This window comes from Sceloporus occidentalis, unplaced genomic scaffold (assembly GCF_023333645.1).
Source record: "Sceloporus occidentalis isolate IW3139 unplaced genomic scaffold, rSceOcc1.0.p SCAF_79, whole genome shotgun sequence".
Classification (NCBI taxonomy): domain Eukaryota; kingdom Metazoa; phylum Chordata; class Lepidosauria; order Squamata; family Phrynosomatidae; genus Sceloporus; species Sceloporus occidentalis.
The window spans coordinates 3,799,250-3,818,616 of NW_028317059.1; the positions used below are offsets into that span (position 1 = coordinate 3,799,250).

The following is a 19,367-nucleotide window of genomic DNA, read 5'->3' on the forward strand; positions in this document are numbered from 1 at the left end:
CAGATCTCTGCTACACAGGGCCGGCCTGGGGGTTCTGTAAATGCACGTGAGGCTCGCAGCTGGGATGAGTAAAAAAAACCCCCAAGGTCTAATGGCTTACGCTAAACTGTACTGCTGAACGCATGCCAAGCGGAACGCGTCTCGTAGGGTTTCAGAGGAGCCGTCCGGTTTCAAGCAGACAGCTGTGAAATAAACTGGTTAATCGCTAAAAACGTCAGCGCTTCTTGCCTTGAAGCAAGGCTCGGCATGTGCCTGTTCGTGAGAGCTCACATTATATAACCGGCTCTCTGCGGATACACAATCCGGCTTAACTCGCAGCGTTTCATTGATGGAATAGAGGATTAAGCGTGCTGGGATCAGACCGGAGTCCTGGAGGACGGGTGTTTGCTGTTTCCCTGCCACATTGTTTACTTGAGCAACTTTGCAAATCATCTCGGTTTTCTGGGGTTTTGGTCTGCTGGTTGAAAGAATTAATATTCGGTGTACCTCTACCTACCCCCGTCCTTTCTGTGAATGGGTCACCCACCTGCCCAAACACTGCGTGGGGCTTATTCACTAAATCGCGAGTTTTGCCTTTGATTCCCTGAATTTGCATTCTAAAGGTCAATCCCTGGTAAATATATCCGGCGGAAGGGACCGAGCTGACCCTGCGGAAGCTCAATCAGGTATCATTCCTGGAGCTTCAACTCACTGAGGATGAACCTTCATAAGTGAAGTGAGCGACTTGAGACTCCTGGCAACTCCCGCTTTAGTGAATAAACCCCTCTATGAATTTATTCCCCCACACGGTCCAATAAAATCTTGCAGTGATGATCATTTCTTTTTATAAAGGGTGGATATAATCCTTCATACTAAATGATAAAAACACGGAGATGAATGCGGGGATCCCTTCTGTTTAAGAACATTTTTTTCTGTTTCATATACATAATATGCAGAACAGGGGCATGTAATGCTCACAGAACATATATGTATATACGTGTGTCTGTATATATATATATATATATGTGTATATATATATTTATTACCTATCTATAAGTTTGCTTCCTAAGACTCCGACAGCTCTCCCTCTCCTTTTCCCCCACTCCCTCACTCTCCTCGCATGATCAGAGCTCCTCAAACACAGGTCTCGTTGTTCCCTCCCTTCGCTCACGCTCCTCTCCCTCCCTGTACGAGATGCAGCATTGAGCAGCACGTGAGCTTCATATGACAGAAGCAGCAGCTGGCTCACTTGGCACAAGGCGTGCTGCTGTCACAGGGAGGGACACGCCACCAACCTCCCTCCTACCAGAGCAAGCGTCCACTCCCCCCCCATCTAGCCAGAAGCTACAGCTCATAACACCATCGCCCAGTGGAGTAGCACTCACTTGCTTGCGCCGTCTCTCTGGGAGGAACACTAGCTGTCTGAGACTCTGTCTGGTGAACTTGGGCTGGACGTGTAAGGAACTGCACTACCTGGGACTTACGTGGACGGACCCGACAGCTGTATCTTACAGACATGGAGAGAATTCCCAGTGCTCAGCCTCCTCCTGCCTGTCTGGAAAGATCCCCTTCCTTGTCTGGGTAAGTTTTCCGCCGTGGACGTATGATGGTCCGCCAATAGTTGAATAATAATATATCAAATAAATATACAATGTATCATATAAAAGCTATACATGCTATATAGTATATATTATATATTGTATATTGTATATATAATGTATCTTGTGTTGCAAAGTTTTTGTTTGGTTGTTTAAGCTGTTGCGACTCTCGTGGGTACTGAGTTGTCTCTTTATATTGCAGGGTGGATTTCTCGCACATGTATCAAGTGTTCAAACCAAGAAAAGGTCTAAAGAGATGTGAAGACAGCAAGGTGAGTCTAAGCGAGCAGCTCTGACCAAAAAACAAAACAAATTAGTTTGTATAATGAACCCATTGGGGAGGAATCTGCAATGAATTAGGAACATCAGGTGGGGGGGGGGTAGATTTTGCGTAATAAAGTAATTTAAGTCTGATAACAGAATTACCATTTTTTTGCCCTAAACCACGGAATGTTAAAATAAAATCAATATTGGGTTTATTGAGTGAAAACCTTTAATACAGGTCGTATTATTTTTTTTACGGAAGGGTCAACAGATTTCATAAGTGGTTACAAAATAAAAAAAGGCAAATTGACGCAGGTTGTCAGGTTATGATTCCAACGAGTGTCCAAGTCTTGATCTGCGGTTGCTGGATTCCGTAGTCATGGACGGTAAACACGTACCTAACTCTGCTAATAAACTAGCGTAACATAATGTATTCTACTTTATCGGAGGTTGGCCAGGATCTTTTCACTACCTGTAGCTATTGATCTGTGTGGAGGGTAGTAGATAAGCAGAACAGTCTCCCAGCAGATGTGGCAATGGGGGAATTTAAACATGTATGGATAGGAATATGGCTTCGGACTATAAGGTGGAGGACTGATTAAGGGCTGTATGGACTGATGTATTGAATTCTGTATCGGATCTGTGTGGATGTTGTGTTATTGTATTTGCACACTTTTGTTATCCGTGTGGGTGATTATTACACGCTGTGCTGACTTTATTGTGTGTAAATGTGCGGGTTTGTGTGTACTTTGTGCAGTGTGATATGTCACATGTACTGTCACATGTAGTTAAGATCCTTTCACTTGCCGGGTAGAAGACGTGTTACAAGGGGGGGGGTTTAGACACAATAACAGATATGTTGTTGTGTAAAATCTATGTCTAAGCTTGCTTTATCCCGTTCTTTCTCCAGGACACGTATAAATTGCCGCACCGGTTGATTGAGAAGAAGCGCCGCGATAGGATTAATGAATGTATTTCTCAGCTAAAGGACTTATTACCCGAGCATCTCAAACTGACGGTGAGTCAGACCTTAATGGCTCTTTCTGGGGGGTCCGGGGTCGTAGATGAGATTGCTCTGCCTGACATAAAAACTGATCTGAGATTGAAAAATGTATGCTTTAAATACTGTATATTGGTTCTATACCGCAGAGCTTACACTTTAAGATGCTATCAATTAATGGAGATTATCAGTAAAGCTTCAGAAATCTCTTCTGACTTCTTAACCACATAGAATAGGGCTTCACGGGTTAATAAGTAATAGGCGAGCGTATGGAAGTAAATAAAAGCTACAGCAGATGCATGTGACAGCCATGGGAAGCAACACAGATCCATGTGACTGGCGCAGGACACCACACCGAACATGTGATCATCACAGGACAAAGACGCCCATTCTACAAGCACGGGGAAAACGCACGAGCTTCAGAACTGCTTATGGGCTTTCACACCTTCCAGATCCAAGCTCATCCAGGACCGCCAAAGCTTATTCCAGGACCGCCAAATGATACTGCCAAGGAGAACACGCACTGTGTCCCACCCGTCCGCTGGAATTTCTCAGCACTTAAAATACTGAGGGGTATCAAATGCCGCGTCTCGAGGGTCACAACCAGGCCGGATCTTCTGGATATCCCCACATGAGCTCCGGCATCTCAACCAAACTGGTTGGAACTGATTAAAGCAAAGGCTTTGCCGGAGTCCTGGTCTGTTCGTGGCCCCCGATGCCTGGAATACATCACTCATGTATTAGACGTTCTCTGCTATTCCAGAACTCGCACTGAGATGTTGAAGCCTCTCAAGGTGTCACTGGGAAGGTGTCTTCCTGGGGTAGCCTAAGCATCTACTGGAGTATGTAGTACCTTCCAGCAGTGTCCATATATCAATAACAGCGGTATTTTAGGGTTATATAAGTTTGGGTTACTTATTCCTGAATTGATGACTGGGGCATTGTGAGACTTCACTAACCTCTCTGCCCCTCTTAATTTATTTATGCAGACTTTGGGGCACCTGGAGAAAGCTGTTGTATTGGAGCTAACCCTGAAACATGTCCAGTCTTTATCCAGTCTGATTGAGCAGCAGCAAAAGCAGATTGTTACCCTCCAACGTGGTAAGTAACTTCCCCTTTTTAAATCAGCCAACATCTTGCGACTGTAGATTATATAAAAAGATGCATGTAGTCTGCCATCTTTCCCCCAACATAACCCTTACCTTACCTCTACCACTTCTCCTGGAAGGCTGTGCAACTTATACACCCCCAGCTCAGTGAAGGAATACTTTCTTATATTACACCTAAGCCTCTCGCCCTCTAATTTTAGACTATGACCTCTTGTTGGAACATTTCTCCTATGCTGAAACAGATTTACCGTCTGTTCTTTATTTAACCCTTATACGTTCTTAAGTGTTGATATTTAAATATTTTATAAAATAAAACACACTTATTTTTGTTATAAAGTGCTGCATATTAGTGATGTTGTGTGTTCTAATACTAGTATTAGGGGAATGAGGTAGGTCAGTGTACCCTGCACCTAAAAATGTCTGCAAAATGAGTCAGCAGCAGCCCTTCCTCACCTGCTGGCTCTTTATCAATGCCTTTATTGGAGAATTCAGAACCAAGCCCAATGTATTACTTTCCTCATATCCTAATGGCTTTGCTTCTTCTCACGCATCTTCTCAGGTTCACCTTCTGATGGAAGCAGAATGTCGGGCGAGGAGATGTTCCTCTCTGGTTTCCAGCTCTGTGCTGAGGAGGCTCTTCGCTTCCTCGAGGGTGGCGAGAGACGTGAACTGGTTGCTCACCTGCACCGCGTGGCTTCCGATCTCAGCCGGAGCCCATCTAGGACACCAAAACTATCTGACAAACCAGTCCTCAAGGGACAAGCTACCAACTGTGTCCCGGTCATTCGGCGCGCAGCCCCTCTTCAATCAGGGGAACAGAGCGGGACGGACACAGACACGGATAGTGGTTATGGAGGGGAAGCAGATAAAGTGGAGTCTTCGCATGAGCAGAGTGGTACCTGGAAGGAAGAAAAGAGCAGTTCCCCAAGCTTGGACCGCATCATCAAACAAGAGGAAGATGAGGTTCCCAAGAAGAGACCTAGGTTGGACACCAACGTTGGGGAGGACCGCTTCTGTAGCAATGACCTACAATCAACAGAATCCTACCCTACTCATCCTCTCTGCCTGCCCTTTTATCTCATCCCACCTTCAGCCTCTGCCTATCTCCCCATGCTGGAGAAGTGCTGGTATCCAGGATCTATGCCCATGCTGTACCCTACACTATCGCACTCCGGTTTACTGAGTCAGGACAGGGCTCAGCAAATTCACTCTCCTGCCATGTCATCGCTGGACTCTTCTGCATTGCTACATGCACTGAAACAGATGCCCAAACTAGGTACAGATTCTAAGGAATGATCCCCAGGAGGGATGTCGGTAAGGCAGCGCTACCAGTAGATTATTCATCAGAAGAAAAAACGAGCCCACCTTGGTGAGAATAAAATGGTGTGGGCGCCAGCTGTCTGCGGACCATGGACAATGTGCAGTAGTCCGCTGGTTCGCCAGGTCGCAGATGACAGGAAAAGAGACGTGCCATGTACCAGCCCTGGTCCCATCTTGCCAGACACCACAGGCTGCAAATGTGAGCCTTCATCTTTAGAGATGTGAAGAAACATTCTCAGCATTGAAACAGGTGGCCGGCGGTTTTTGGGAGTGGGTCGGAGGCTTCTAAACTATGTAGACAGTTATGAAGGGAGGTAACAGACTTGAACTTGACCCTGTGTTTCAAAGTGTCTCAAGGAATGAAACACTTCTGGAGGGGCTTTACCAGACACATCAAGACACCTCTTCGCAAACTAGCCCCGATCCTCTGCCCACCCCTAATAGTGGGTACAGAGACTACACGACAAAGCACTTTATTTAAATACACCTGTTCATACCTGTCCATTGGTGTACCCTGAGGGTACTAGGAGGGTATGTCCGTGAAATGTTATAAATATTGTATTTTTATGAGAAATAAAAAAAAATCTTTATTTCATGAATGTTGTTCTCTATAATTCATTTTATGATTTGTATTATGTTTATGTTTTTTTTGTATTGTTATATTCAATATATTTACAATAGGGGCAGTGCACGTATTTAGCAATTACATTAAAATGGACAATAACGTTAATGCGGAGAAGAAGAGGGTCCTGCTCTTGCAAGCTTACAGTCCATTGTATAAGCAGACCTCAGAGGTCCCTTCTTCAGAACACACGGTTGGCTGTAATAAAGCTGAATCCGGTTATTTCACAGATTTCTTCTGCGCTTGCCTCACGTCAGCCCTGCGGCTTATCAGTCTAGTCTACCTCCACCCTCGTTTTCAGGGTCACCTCCTCCATAGTGTGACTCACTAGCTCCAGGTGTGTGTAAACAATAAGCCCTTTCTCAGGAACCCCCTGTAAGGGAGGGGTTAGGTTCATGGTAAGGGTGGGGGGGGGGTAGATATAGGAGCTGTGGCCCTTTGATGTCAAGCAGACAGATCAGTTCCCCTTCACTTGTTTTGACAGTGTCACCTCCCCATCACCCTGCGCATGTTGACACAGTCAGGCTTCCGACTGCTGCTTTCATGTGCAGCCTGGAGCTAAATGTATCCCCTGCTTCCTGGAATGAGACGTGACTGGCAGCAGTTCAAAAGCAGCCTGCTGACACTGTGCTCTCTGCTCCAACGCCACCGGCCCCCTCCACTGATTCACCCTACCTCCTCCTCTTCCCATAATGCTCCTTGGCGCGTCTCAGCTTCACCCTTATCTTCCATTCCCCTGAAGCCTCAACAAACTTCTGATTATTCTTATTTTTGGGGTTTTATGCCGCCATCATATTCCGCAGAGTTGTACAATACTTTAAATAACTTGAAATCTGTTTCCATGGTCATTCTGACCCCACCGAGTCTCTCCCTGGAGTTGGGATTCCACCTGAGATTTATCCCTTCACTGCCACTCCTTTAAGTGGATGAGATCAGGAACACTAAATAAATGAATTAACAATATATTAGCATACCTCCCAACTGTCTCTGTTTAGGAGGATTGGTCTTCCTTTGGGACCTTAATCTCTTTGTCCCTTCTTCTTCCCCTGATGTCCCCGTATGTTATGTAAAGATTATTGCTTTTTTTTTTAGATCTCTCAGTTATGTAAATGGTCATTAATAGGCATACCTGGGAACTCTCCGGGTCATGCGCAGAGACTTGCAGGGGAAGCACCACTTCTCTGGGTCACCACAGGAAATTTCAGGGTCACAGGATTGGCGTTGCGCCACGCCTCACTCCCCACCCACTACCCCTCCAAAAATGGCGTATGTCCCGCGATGTCGTTGGGACTGCCCACCTTCAGCGGGACTTCCTACCTGCATCCCGCAAGGGGTGGCTCCGGGTAGCCAGAGAGTTCCCGGGTATGTTACTCGGTCACAAAGCCCCTATAATGTTCTCCCCTCCTAACCTCACCCTCTAAATCAAGTGCCCCTCTTTGACCATTCCAAATGATATTCTGACCGAGGTCTTGGGGAGCGGCAGCCCATTTGCTGCATAACAGCGAGCCAATCCTATTGGGCAATCAGGGCTCCCTGCGCCACTGCACTGCGGGCCGGTGAAAAGGCAGACCCCCCAACTGGCCCATTAACACTATGGAGGACTCCGGCAGCGCATTCTTTAAAAGGGGAACAGGGGGGGACTATGGCTTCAAATAGCACTCAGAAGGATGGTGGCACCTTGATGGCGTCAAGTCCTTGTGCTCCAAATGGAATAATGTTTGCACATGAACACATATCCAATATGTATATATCGGAAACCCACCTTTTGTGTACCTCTTGCTAGCAGCCATGTTACCTTCCTCTTCTCATAGTTTGTGAATATACCCAGTAAGTTGCCGCTCCTTTCTAGCAGAAGAAACGTATGTATCCGACCTCCAGAATATCAGACATGGGGGGCAGGACGCAGTATTAAAACAAGTGTAGAAGTGTGCAAAAATCATACTAGAAACAATTTACTGTCAAATTTGCCTCATTAACATTTTTTTTGTCCTGGAAATACTTAATCGTCACGTGACAAAAAAAAAATCAGGCACTGATAGGATGTTGCCATAGAAACTCAAAACACTTCTGTGTTTTTACCGGTATGTGACTAATCCTCCTGGGCAAAGAATGACAGACCTGTTAAGGTTATTTGCTTAACATACTAGAGAACACAAATATTTAAAGCTGCTGGCTTGTGTGTGTACGTGACTAACGAGAAGACCTCCATACTGTAGTGACCCCTGTACACTGCAGCGACCCCCCCCCCCCCCGCAGTGTACCGTGTGGGGTATTACGTACAAAGCAGGTGTTTGGGTACGAATTTACTGTCGCTTTCAATAAACGGCTCCCAGTTCTTGTTCTTGTAACATCATGTTCTCTTCTCCCCTCACCCTTCCCTCCCATTCATGAAACGTGAGTGTGTGCAGCTCCCCGTGGCGTGTTCCAACCCTTTATGGGCACAGACCTGCTGTGGTTGGGACACAGCTTTGGCAGCTGGCCCGTTAGGGTGAGAGGGTTCCTGTGACCTCCCGCCCTCCCCCTTCTTCTGGCTGAGACACTTCCTGCCTGGGAATGCAGTATTAGGTTTGTCTTTGCTATGAATCAGCAGAGGAGAGGCATCACCGTGTGGGAATCCAGTCTCCCATAAGTACGTGGAGTTTGGAAATGATCTCCAAGCGCAAGTTAAGGCTCCCATAGGCGCTTTTTTCCCTAATGATGCAAGCCGTATAATTCTGGAACATCACGATTAAAGAGACAGGAGGATGTCTTACATTAGTAACGCTGTCTCTATGTGACTAAGGGGACTAAACGAGGTGGTATCTCTGTGAGCTTTGGGTGTCCACAGAAAGTGTTCTATTATTGGACAATGTCCGAATCTAAGTAATATACAGTACAGTCAATAAGTGAAGAAATTTAGACACGTATAGGACTGCCATAAAACTATCCTGACGAGACCAACGACTGATTGAGGTCTTTAAATCAGGACAAACGGGCAGACTAAGCGGGCCAAATGGTTAAATTCCATCTTTCTATGATTTTTACATTTCCATCATTACAATTACCCAGGCATAAATCCAGAGGCAAAATGTCCCCTCTTACCCCTGTTTACGGATACTCGCAAGGTCCAAATTTACTAATATTACCCTCAATAATAAGAGTTGTAATAATATTACAACTCTTGGCCTTGTTCTGAACGTCAGCTGTGGAGGACACCACTGATTTCTAAATTCTGTTAGTTGCCATGTCATAGTTTGTAGTCCGCATTATTCATGATTCTGACCCCCTTTAGGCAAACACGAGTGCAGTTAGATATCCTACGAAGTCTTCTAATGTGGTCTAAATGTGTCTTAATACTGTCCCTCACCCCAACTTGGTCCTTCACACCCCTAATTCTTCACATACAGTATCTCACAAAAGTGAATACACCCCTCACATTTTTGTTAATATTTTATTATATCTTTTCATGTCACAACACTGAGGAAATGACACCCTGCTACAATGTAAAGTAGTGAGTGTACAGCCTGTATAACAGTGTACATTTGCTGTTCCCTTAAAATATAACTCAACACACAGCCATTAACCTCTAAACCTTGGCAACAACCTGTGTCCGCCATTATTTTCCAGCACTGCCTTAACTCTCTTGGGTATGGAGTTCATCAGAGCTTCACAGGTTGCCACTGGCATCCTCTTCCATGACCTTGATCTCTCCCAACTTCCGTTTGAGGATGCCCCACAGATGCTCAATAGGGTTAAGGTCTGGAGACATGCTTGGCCAGTGCACCTTTACCCTCAGCTTCTTTAGCAAGGCAGTGGTCGTTGGAGGTGTGTTTGGGGTCGTTATCATGTTGGAATGCTGCCCTGCGGTCTCTGAAGGGAGGGGATCATGCTCTGCTTCACTATGTCACAGTACATGTTAGCATTCATGGTTCCCTCAATGAACTGTAGCTCCCCAGTGCCGGCAGCACTCATGCAGTAATCCATGTCCTTAGTATGCTTGTCTTCAGCAAACTGTCTGCGGGCTTTCTTGTGCATCATCTTTAGAAGAGGCTTCCTTCTGGGACGACAGCCATGCAGACCAATTTGATGCAGTGTGCGGCGTATGGTCTGAGCACTGACAGGCTGACCCCCACCCCTTCAACCTCATACGTCTATTTCCCAAAGACAACCTCTGGATATGACGCTGAGCATGTGCACTCAACTTCTTTGGTCGACCATGGCGAGGCCTGTTATGAGTGGAACCTGTCCTGTGAAACCGCTGTATGGTCTTGCCCACCGTGCTGAAGCTCAGTTTCAGGGTCTTGGCAATCTTCTTATAGCCTAGGCCATCTTTATGTAGAGCAACAATTCTTTTTTTCAGATCCTCAGAGAGCTCTTTGCCATGAGGTGCCATGTCGAACTTCCAGTGACCAGTATGAGAGAGTGTGAGAGCGATAACACCAAATTTAACACACCTGCTCCCCACCACTTAGGGGTGTACTCACTTTTGTTGCCATGGTTTAGACATTAATGGCTGTGTGTTGAGTTATTTTGAGGGGTTATACAGTCTGTACACTCACTACTTTACATTGTAGCCAAGTGTAAAATATTTACAAAAATGTGAGGGGTGTACTCACTTTTGTGAGATACTGTAAATTCTCAGCATTCCTGGATCTCCTGATTTAGCAAATAACTCATGTATAATTGCTGCATCATATCCCAATCTCATTCTAATAAATACATAACACTAGACGACGTCTGTCATACTGGTACCTTACCCGCATCATGCTCCTGAATTACTCATCCATAACACCTCAATCTTATGGATGGCCAAATGCAATCTGTTGCAATGCACCTTGCACACCAAATTATAGACCCGCTCCCCAAAATTCATGTCACAGACTCACACCCTGTACCCACACAGCCTCACAGCTATAAAACTTCCACTCCTTGGTGCATCACACTTAGTCTTTAATATTGCAATAACTCGCATTCCAATATCGCATAACCATCCAAGATACGGCAACCAAGCGGGTAGTTGTCGGGAGGTAAATGTGACTGCATTCCCCTGCCGTATAAAGTATCGCCAAACATTTTGAAGACTGTCTCGATAATTATAAAACCTGTCTTTGCATGAACACATAAATGTTTCCACTATAATGAGAGTCTGGGTGGGGACATGCAAACTGAGATATGTCACTTTTGGCTTCTATGATCTGGTCTAGATTTGGTTTACAGTGAAAATTATTCTGAAAGTAAATTTCTGAACTTTTAGAAGTTGTGCATAATTTCTTTATGTCTTACTAAATATATTATCATTACCGTTTCCTCATATAGAACCAGTGATGTCCGCATCTCTTCTTCTAGTCCATACGTTCAAAGGGTCCAACAAAACTAAGACAACATGATACATTAGGTAAAGATGGCCCTGCTCAAGATTCCCATTTACATGTCTCTAAACTGCTGGTCAAAAAGAGATAAAAATATTGAGTTTTACTTACTTTTTAGATCAAGGCACAATGGGGGATGACTACGCAGCCCTGACACTTTAAGGCCAGTGGCTCCAAAATAGAAGAAGTAATCCAACTGGCTGGATACATGAAGCCACACACCCCATTTTTATAGTTTTGCGGCATGCGCATACCCAGAGCCCCCCATTTGGGACATGAGTAGGAGGTCCCGCACTGACGTGGAGACGCGACGCTTCACCCAGAGTCTCCAGGCACAACCCAGAGAGTTCCCAGGTATGAGCATGCGGCTGGACATATGCGATCAGCATCACTCCAGCACCCAATGGTAAGCTCGGTGAACGTAGGGATCTGCCAGCCAACATCCTTAAAGTTTGTTATCTGATTTTACATTTTTGGATGAACTCCTTCGTTCAGCAAATTAATAGCTTTTTGTAGCATATGGATCATGTCACCTTCTATTTGTAAGCACAACTTAAGTGGTTTTCTCCATAACTAATGTTTTTATAAATCTTGTTTTTCTTTAGAAATGCTGTAATTGACACAAATGTTGAATATGATTCTCAAACTGCTGTGTTTTGATCTTTGTATTTTTCTGAGAAATGGGATGGGTGGTATGGAAAATAATGGCTTCAGAAAGCAGCATTAGTGGCTATTGGATAAAATCAAATGGGACAGAAGACAAAGGTTGAATAAATGGTTCCTGGAACTTGGGTAAACAAAATGCCATCACTGGATAGAGTAGTTATGAAGTTATGGTGTTATATGTGGTGTGTAGAACTGGCAAGTAGAAAGACAGAATGGAAGATGACTATGGCCAAGTAGCCATAGTCACCTTTCATGGTCTCCTTGAGACCCAAGAAGTAATGCTTGCTTTGGTGCTAAAATAAGTTGATGTAGGTTGGTTGCTCAGTTATATATAATTATGATATAGTACTATGTACTCAGGGTCTCAGGCTCATGTTCTTCATGGAGTGAAGTAATTACTTCTCGTCGTTGTTCTTTATCAACATTTGAGTCTGACTCCGAAGATCAATCAGTCTGGGCAAACCTTTTGTGGAAGTTAGGGCACAATTCTTCCCTTCTCATCTATGATCAGCAACTTTTCACTCAGTCAACCACAAAATTGCCCCAAGGGACAGAAGACAAGTAAATCCAGCCCGGTTCATAATAAGTAACATGAGTCAATCTTTATATTCTTGAGTAAGCTCAGAAGGCATGTGGTAATTGAAAGTGTAATAGTGAGTGGACAAGTGAGAAAATTTGATTGCGATAGATCTATGGAGATATTGCCATATCTAGAACCTTAAACCAGAAAGATGGAATCCGGGGGAAGACGTTTCTTAAGACAGCTGAAAAAAAAACTGTGACCGCTGCAGCTACGTGATCAAAGATTGTGAAAATCGATTTTCTCTCTCTGTCTGACTTGTGTGCGGCCGTGTGACGCATGCCTTCTGCACGCAGCTGTGTGACATTTCGCTTATATCATTCTAGCACTTTGGTCTGAAACTGAAATTCCGGTTTCCTAAGAATTCTATGGTTTTCAAAAACAATAATCAGAAGGCAGGTTTAATATTCAAGCTCAGATGGGTGATTTATAACACTAATACCCATCAAGTACATGCGTGAAGGGTAAGCACAGGAAGAAACACGGTAACAGAATCGTGACACGCTGTGATTACCGTGTTAGTTTATGATGTCCCCTTTTCCGCCCCCGCATGCATCTCGCGTGCACTTAGGTGAACTCCTGGCTGAACAGCAGGTAACGGGTCCGTCTCACTTTCCTATCAGTTCCCATCGGGTGCGGCTCAAGCAGCCTGATAACGAATGGGGTTTGTACACAATGTGAAATCAGGGCAATGAAACTAACAGAAGCAGCTACACCCCACAGCCGGGGGTATGTGTTTCATTCACTCTAGGGGGAACTAAAGCCCCCATGGCAAAAAGCAGGGGGAGAATTAATAACTAATAAATAAGTTAATGAGCCTGATAACGTCTATAAGAGTTTGTACAAATGTTGTATCTAGTGCTGGATTTTCCATGTGGCACATGACCAATGGGCCTTTGAGCTGTGGCGGACCGTGGCGTTATAGTGGGTAATCCAGCCAACCATACCACCACTGGCCAATGAAACTGAAGGAGACCCCAAAATCCATGCGCCTGTACTGTCGGCATTCATATGATTCATTGTGATGTCAAGCCACAATCCACTGAGACAGTCACATGTCAAGTTTTTACATGATACCCAGAGCCCTCCCTTGAGGGATGAAGCCATGACTACCTGCTGACATCGGTGGACATTCCTGTTGATGTCATGGGACACACTTCCATTAAAGGGGGAAATCGGCGGGGAGTGGGGCATGTCAGGACCCGGAGGATTCGGGTGTCAATCCGGAGAACAAAGAAGCAGTGCTTCCAAGGTCTCCAGGCGAAATCCCGGAGAGTTCCTAGTTAGGCACATGACGGTGTAAGAACAACTGGTGGCCTTAAAGTGCCAGGGCCGATTTTAATTCCCAGTCCAGCCCCGAGAGGTAGCGCTACCAAATAATAATTAAAAAAAAGCCGCTCCTATTTGTCTTAAGGGCCTCGTAGAAGATGCGGGGAGAAGCCTGTGACACACTTCATAGTTATGACTACAATATAAATACATAAATATTACATCACGTTTATGCATAATTATGCTTTTTATTACTTGTGTTTAAGATGACGCCCCAATAAATCTCATTGCTAAAAGCCCAGCGCTGTCTGTACACCAGCGTAGCGGTCCTGCAGCCTGGTGCACTTTTCTGGCCAATCTTGAAATACAAAAAGCACGTTTGCATAGTTAGAGCGCTCTGTGAAAAAAGTGACTCTTCTTAAGAAGTATTCTTCATAATGCTTAAATTAGAGTTCAGTTTCCACTGCTATAATAAATGGGGGGGGGATCACATCTGCTGCGTGTGGAGGAGCGCTCTGGAAGGCAAACACAGGTAATGCCGTGCTCGTGTTTTGTGTTATTGGCTGATGCGATACGTGTGAGCTGGGGGTTTCATGGCCACGTTCTGCACTCGGAGGAGGTGTGTAGCAGGTCAGTGCCACACTTTGCACGTGACGGAGTGATCTGTGAGCTGGGCTGGCAGCTCAGGGCTGTCTGCAGGCTGTTTATTCTGGGGAAGGGGGCAGAGATAGGAATTCAGGGCAGTGACTCACTCTGTGGGTGGATAACAAGATACAGCGATCTGCGTCACGGGCCGGCGAGCGGTCAGAGTCTCAGAGAACGGAGGGGCTCGGGACTTCTGCTCCCTCTGCTGCTTGTACATGATATGCGCATGCACACGGGCTGTACACGTGTGGCCAATTCAATAGGTTTCCCAACCTTGTTACTAAGAAGAGGGCGAATTAGCAGTCCAGACAAGTTATCGCATTAACATTTTTAAAGGTTATTAAAGGGGAACTGCCACATTCCAGATTGTTCGCAGTCTTTATTACACTGATATACACTATTTTGTGTAATTATTTTTCTTTTAACTCAAAGGAGGATAAGAGGATTTTTTTTAGCATTTTTATTGTTTCAACAGTATTTTTTCCCTTTCTCATTTTGATAGATATTTAGATTGGGGCAGAAAACATACCTTCTGGTAACAGGCAAAAGAATACAAGAACAGCACAGAGAATACTGTCCATCACCTGCTGGGGTGGCCATCTGGCTAACAAACAAAAAATTAGGATATCCTGTAGTTATTTATATACAGTTGAGTAAAATGCGGAGTTAAGACCATTCCTGGGTAGAAAAGGTTAAATTACAGTTTCAGTGACTGAGGGACATGTATAAAAGGTGATTCTGGAGCAAAGTTTGAAACGTGATGGGGTCACTATAGCAACTATTTGAATGGTCCATCTGATTGGCTGCTATAGTGATAAGGACTCTTCTAAAACTTAGCACCAGGATTCCTTTGTGTGCGCATGTTTTATATATACACTACTATTCAAAAGCTTGCGGCCACTAAGAAATGTCCTTGTTTTTGAAAGAAAAGCACATTTTGTCCATTAAAATAACATGAAATGGATCAGAAATCCAGCGCAGACGGGGTTAATGTTGCAAATGACTATTGTAGCAGGAAACGGCTGATTTTTAATGGAATATCTTCATAGGTGTACAGAGGCCCTTTATCACTCCCATCACTCCTGTGTTCCAATGGCCCTTTATCACTCCCATCACTCCTGTGTTCCAATGGCACGTTGTGTTCACTAATCCAAGCTTAATTTTCAAAGGCTAATTGATTGTTAGAAAAGCCTTTTGCAATTATGTTACAACATTTAAATGGTAGTGTACAGTATGTATATATATCAATATACATACAGTATAAATATATATATATATATATATACACACATACACATAGGCATCAATAAGAACCATTCCCATTGGTTTGATTTTAAACCCAGTAAGAATGTGTACTTGTTGATAAAATGAATGCGATAGAGGTGGCTCATCGATAATATTGTCGGCCTGTATAAATGTATTGAGATTTATAAAGGGGGATGCTATGTACATGTTTGGCCTTTGACAGCACGCAGTAGGAATTCCTGCCCCATCTCAAACAGCAGAGGGGTAAAGGGGGCATCCCCGCTGAGCACCGCTGGATATTTCCAGTTTCATTGAAGTCGTTCTGGGAAACTTGGCCGAGAGGATATCGTAGATCCCTTGAGCAGAGATAAAAATAAAAATGGAAAAGGCCGGCTCAGCCTACTAATGGCTTTCTCAGAATGAAGAAAAAAAATGGAAAATATTTTCTTCGTGTCAACATCCCGTAAAAAGGTACATGCAGTGACGTGTTCTCATGCACATGCCTAGAGGCGATCTGAAGTCCATGCGTTAGGGAAGGGAGACGTCTAACAAATCTTTATGAGTAGCTTCACGTCAGTGCGATATTAATGGCGTGGGGGTTTGGGCATCCAAACGAAGGAAAATAGCATTTCACCCCTTTATTCTGATGCAGTTTTCAGCAAATGAACTTCAAGGCCGCATTTTCTCTTTTGGATTTTTGTGTCCTAAATGCTTTGTTTTATACTTTTGCTACAATAAACGGTAGGTCCCAAAAAGTCCCCAGGTCATTTTGCTGTTTGAAAGGACAGTGGAGTACTGTAGCTGAAGCTGTCCTCCTCTCCGTGGCCCGACCACTGCTGTCACCTATTGCCTGCCTCAATCAGCTAATCAGTGGCAGATTAATGCTCCCATAGAAATCAATGGGATCGTTTTCCCAGCCTGTGGTGTTTGCCGAGCCATTGCTGGAGATCACTGGCGGCAAATATAGCACGTGTAGGACAATGTATTCAGGCAAACTAGCTGGGGGACAGGCAAAGCATATGTGGGGATTCTTCAGTGTCCTCCTATGCCAGGGGTGGGTTTTTGGACTCGGGGGGGGGGGTCCAAAACTCTTCAAACATGGCTGGTCCAAGTTGGAGGTGGGAATGCATGGGGTCACAAAACATCGCTGTAAAAACAAGGCTGCTTGCAGAGTATACAACTGGCTATTAAAAAAGCTGTATGCATGTATGTTTGAGTGAGTGTGAGTGTGTTAGGAAGAATAAGTGTGTGTTAGTGGGAGAGTATGTCTGTAAATATGTGTGCCCGTATGCGTGTTACTTACGACATGGAGGTGGTTACTTCTATTTATCTTCCTCCGATATGCAAGAAGATGCCAGCATTTAAAGTGAATATGGTGGCTGGAGTGTCGACCTTTAATGGAACCCTACTGGAGTGTCAACCTTGCTACAAAGTTTGGGTCATCTGCGAACAGATGAAGCTTCCTTAGAACCCTCATACAATCAGTGTTTTGGAAAAATTAGACTTTGCTGCTCAAAAAGTGCTATATATACCACCAGATACAAAATCCAAGAAGAAATGAGGTATCTCGTGAAAAACGAGAAAATATTTTTTGAAAAGCAACAGCTGTTTCTAAGAATCAATGCACGTTAAACGGTAAGAAGGGGCAGGGGAATTGGGAAGTCTGATCTCCTGCGAAAGTTTGGAGAACCGGCATACTAAAGCTGTCAATTCAATATAAAAGCAATAAACAGTATCTGAAAAAAAGAATCAATGCACGAATCATCGCATTTGTACAGAGAGCTCAGGGAATATTTGAGTTTGCTGACACCTAGTGTCAATGAAAACTATTGAAGAGGTAGTCGTGCCCATCTCCTTTACGAGTCATAAGAGAAATTTAGTCCGGCCACCAAAACGCCACTCTGTTGGGCAGCTTTCCTGACAAAATTGGAGCGACTGACAAAAATGACAGATCCTACCATGTGCAATATAGTATACAAATCTTGGCATAATATGATTTAACGTCCATCACCCATCATGCTAATTCCTACACCTAACCCTTTTTCATGAAATTGTGACATTGTTAGAGAAAACTGACCTGCAGGACTTAAGTGGCCTACTGCAAACATACCTACCAAATTGAGACTGTTCACTCCTATACTGTCCAGTGGTCGGAGCATCTCCAAAACTACAGCTTCTGTGTGGTGTTCCCGGGTCTACAGCGGTCAGTACTTAACAAAAGTGGTCCAAGGAAGGAAAAACAGTGAACCGAGCCAGAGGGTCATGGGCAGCCATGGCTCATTGATGCATGTGGGGGGGCAAAGGCTCAAATTGCTGAAATAGTTAGTGCTGGTTCTGATAGAAAGGTGTCGGAACACACAGTGCATCAAAGTTGGTTGCGTATGGGGCTGTGTAGCCGCAGAACAGTCAGGGTGCCCAGGCTAACCCCTGTTCACTGCCAAAATGGGCACGTGAGGATAAGAACTGGACCGTGGAGCAATGAAGGAAGATGGCCTGGTCTGATGAATCACATTTTCTTTTCCACCACGTAGATGGTGAGGTGCGTTGTTGACCAGGAGAACACATGGCACCAAGATGCACTTTGGCGGAGGCAGTGTGATACTTTGGGCAATGTTCTGCTGGGAAACCTTGGGTCCTGCCATTTATGTGGATGTCGAACATATCACCTAAGCATTTCTGCAGACCATGTACACTCTTTCATGGACACGGTACTCCCTGACGGCATTGGCGTCTTTCAGCAGGGTAATGAGCTCTGCCACAAAGCCAAAACGGTTCTGGAACGGTTTGAGGAACAACGAGTTCATGGTGTTGACTTGGCCTCCAAATTCCCTCGATCTCAATCCAGTTGAGCATCTGTGGGATGCGCTGGACAGACAAGCCCGATCCATGGAGACCTCACCTCACAACTTACAGGATCTGCTGCTAACGTCTTGGTGCAGATACCACAGCACACAGTCAGAGGTCTAGTGGAGTCCTTGACGGGTCAGGGCTGTTTTGGCAGCAAAAGGCGGACCTACACAATATCAGGCAGGTGGTCCTAACGTTATAGCTGATCGGTGTGTATTATTGTTATATATTTAAAGGCACTCTCGTCATGACCTGCACTTTAATCCGTATGATAGCGGAGAGGTACCTTTACCTCCCATGGCCTCCCATGTTTGGTGTCTGATGTAAAGGCTCTCTGGAAACATTGTGGGGAGTCTAACAAGATGGCTGAGCGTAATTTTCTTTAGTTGACCAAGATGCCAGGCGGTATGGCACACAGCAGCATCTTTCATATTTCAGACACACATGGATTCAAAGGTATTGTGTACAGAAGAGCTCTAAAAGGCCTTCTTTATATAAACAAGAGACTTCTGTGGCCTTGATGGGTTATGTTGCTCTTGGAGTTTTAGGCAAGTAAAAGGTTACAAATTAGTTCGTACAATAAATCTCTCTTTATATGTATTAGTGGCCGCCAGTCAGCTCCAAAAGCCACACTCCATACAATCAGTCTATATGTACTGCTTCCAGCCAGCAGGGGGAGCACTCGCGTGCTATGTGAGTAGAGACACTTCCGCTTCCGGATCGTGAAGCCTCCAGCTGACAGTTCCGGTGTGTGACAGCACTGATGCCCCTGATTCCGCTGGTCACTTCCTAGACACTCCTCACCATCTCCCATCTCCGGACTCCCTGCAGCCGCCCAGTCTCCTCACCCCAGGTGCCCCTGCCTAGCCTCCGCG

The 19,367-nt window shown here is 44.9% G+C and overlaps 1 protein-coding gene across 1 annotated transcript; it reads left to right on the forward strand.

Moving 5' to 3' along the window:
• The first annotated feature begins 1,495 nt into the window (after nucleotides 1–1,495).
• On the forward strand, nucleotides 1,496–5,246 carry LOC149285460 (class E basic helix-loop-helix protein 40-like). Its single transcript, XM_089495442.1, has 5 exons — nucleotides 1,496–1,560; nucleotides 1,780–1,849; nucleotides 2,752–2,859; nucleotides 3,831–3,942; nucleotides 4,510–5,246. The coding sequence occupies exons 1-5, from the start codon at nucleotides 1,496–1,498 to the stop codon at nucleotides 5,244–5,246; spliced, it is 1,092 nt and encodes a 363-aa protein (XP_089351568.1).
• The last annotated feature ends 14,121 nt before the right edge of the window (nucleotides 5,247–19,367 follow it).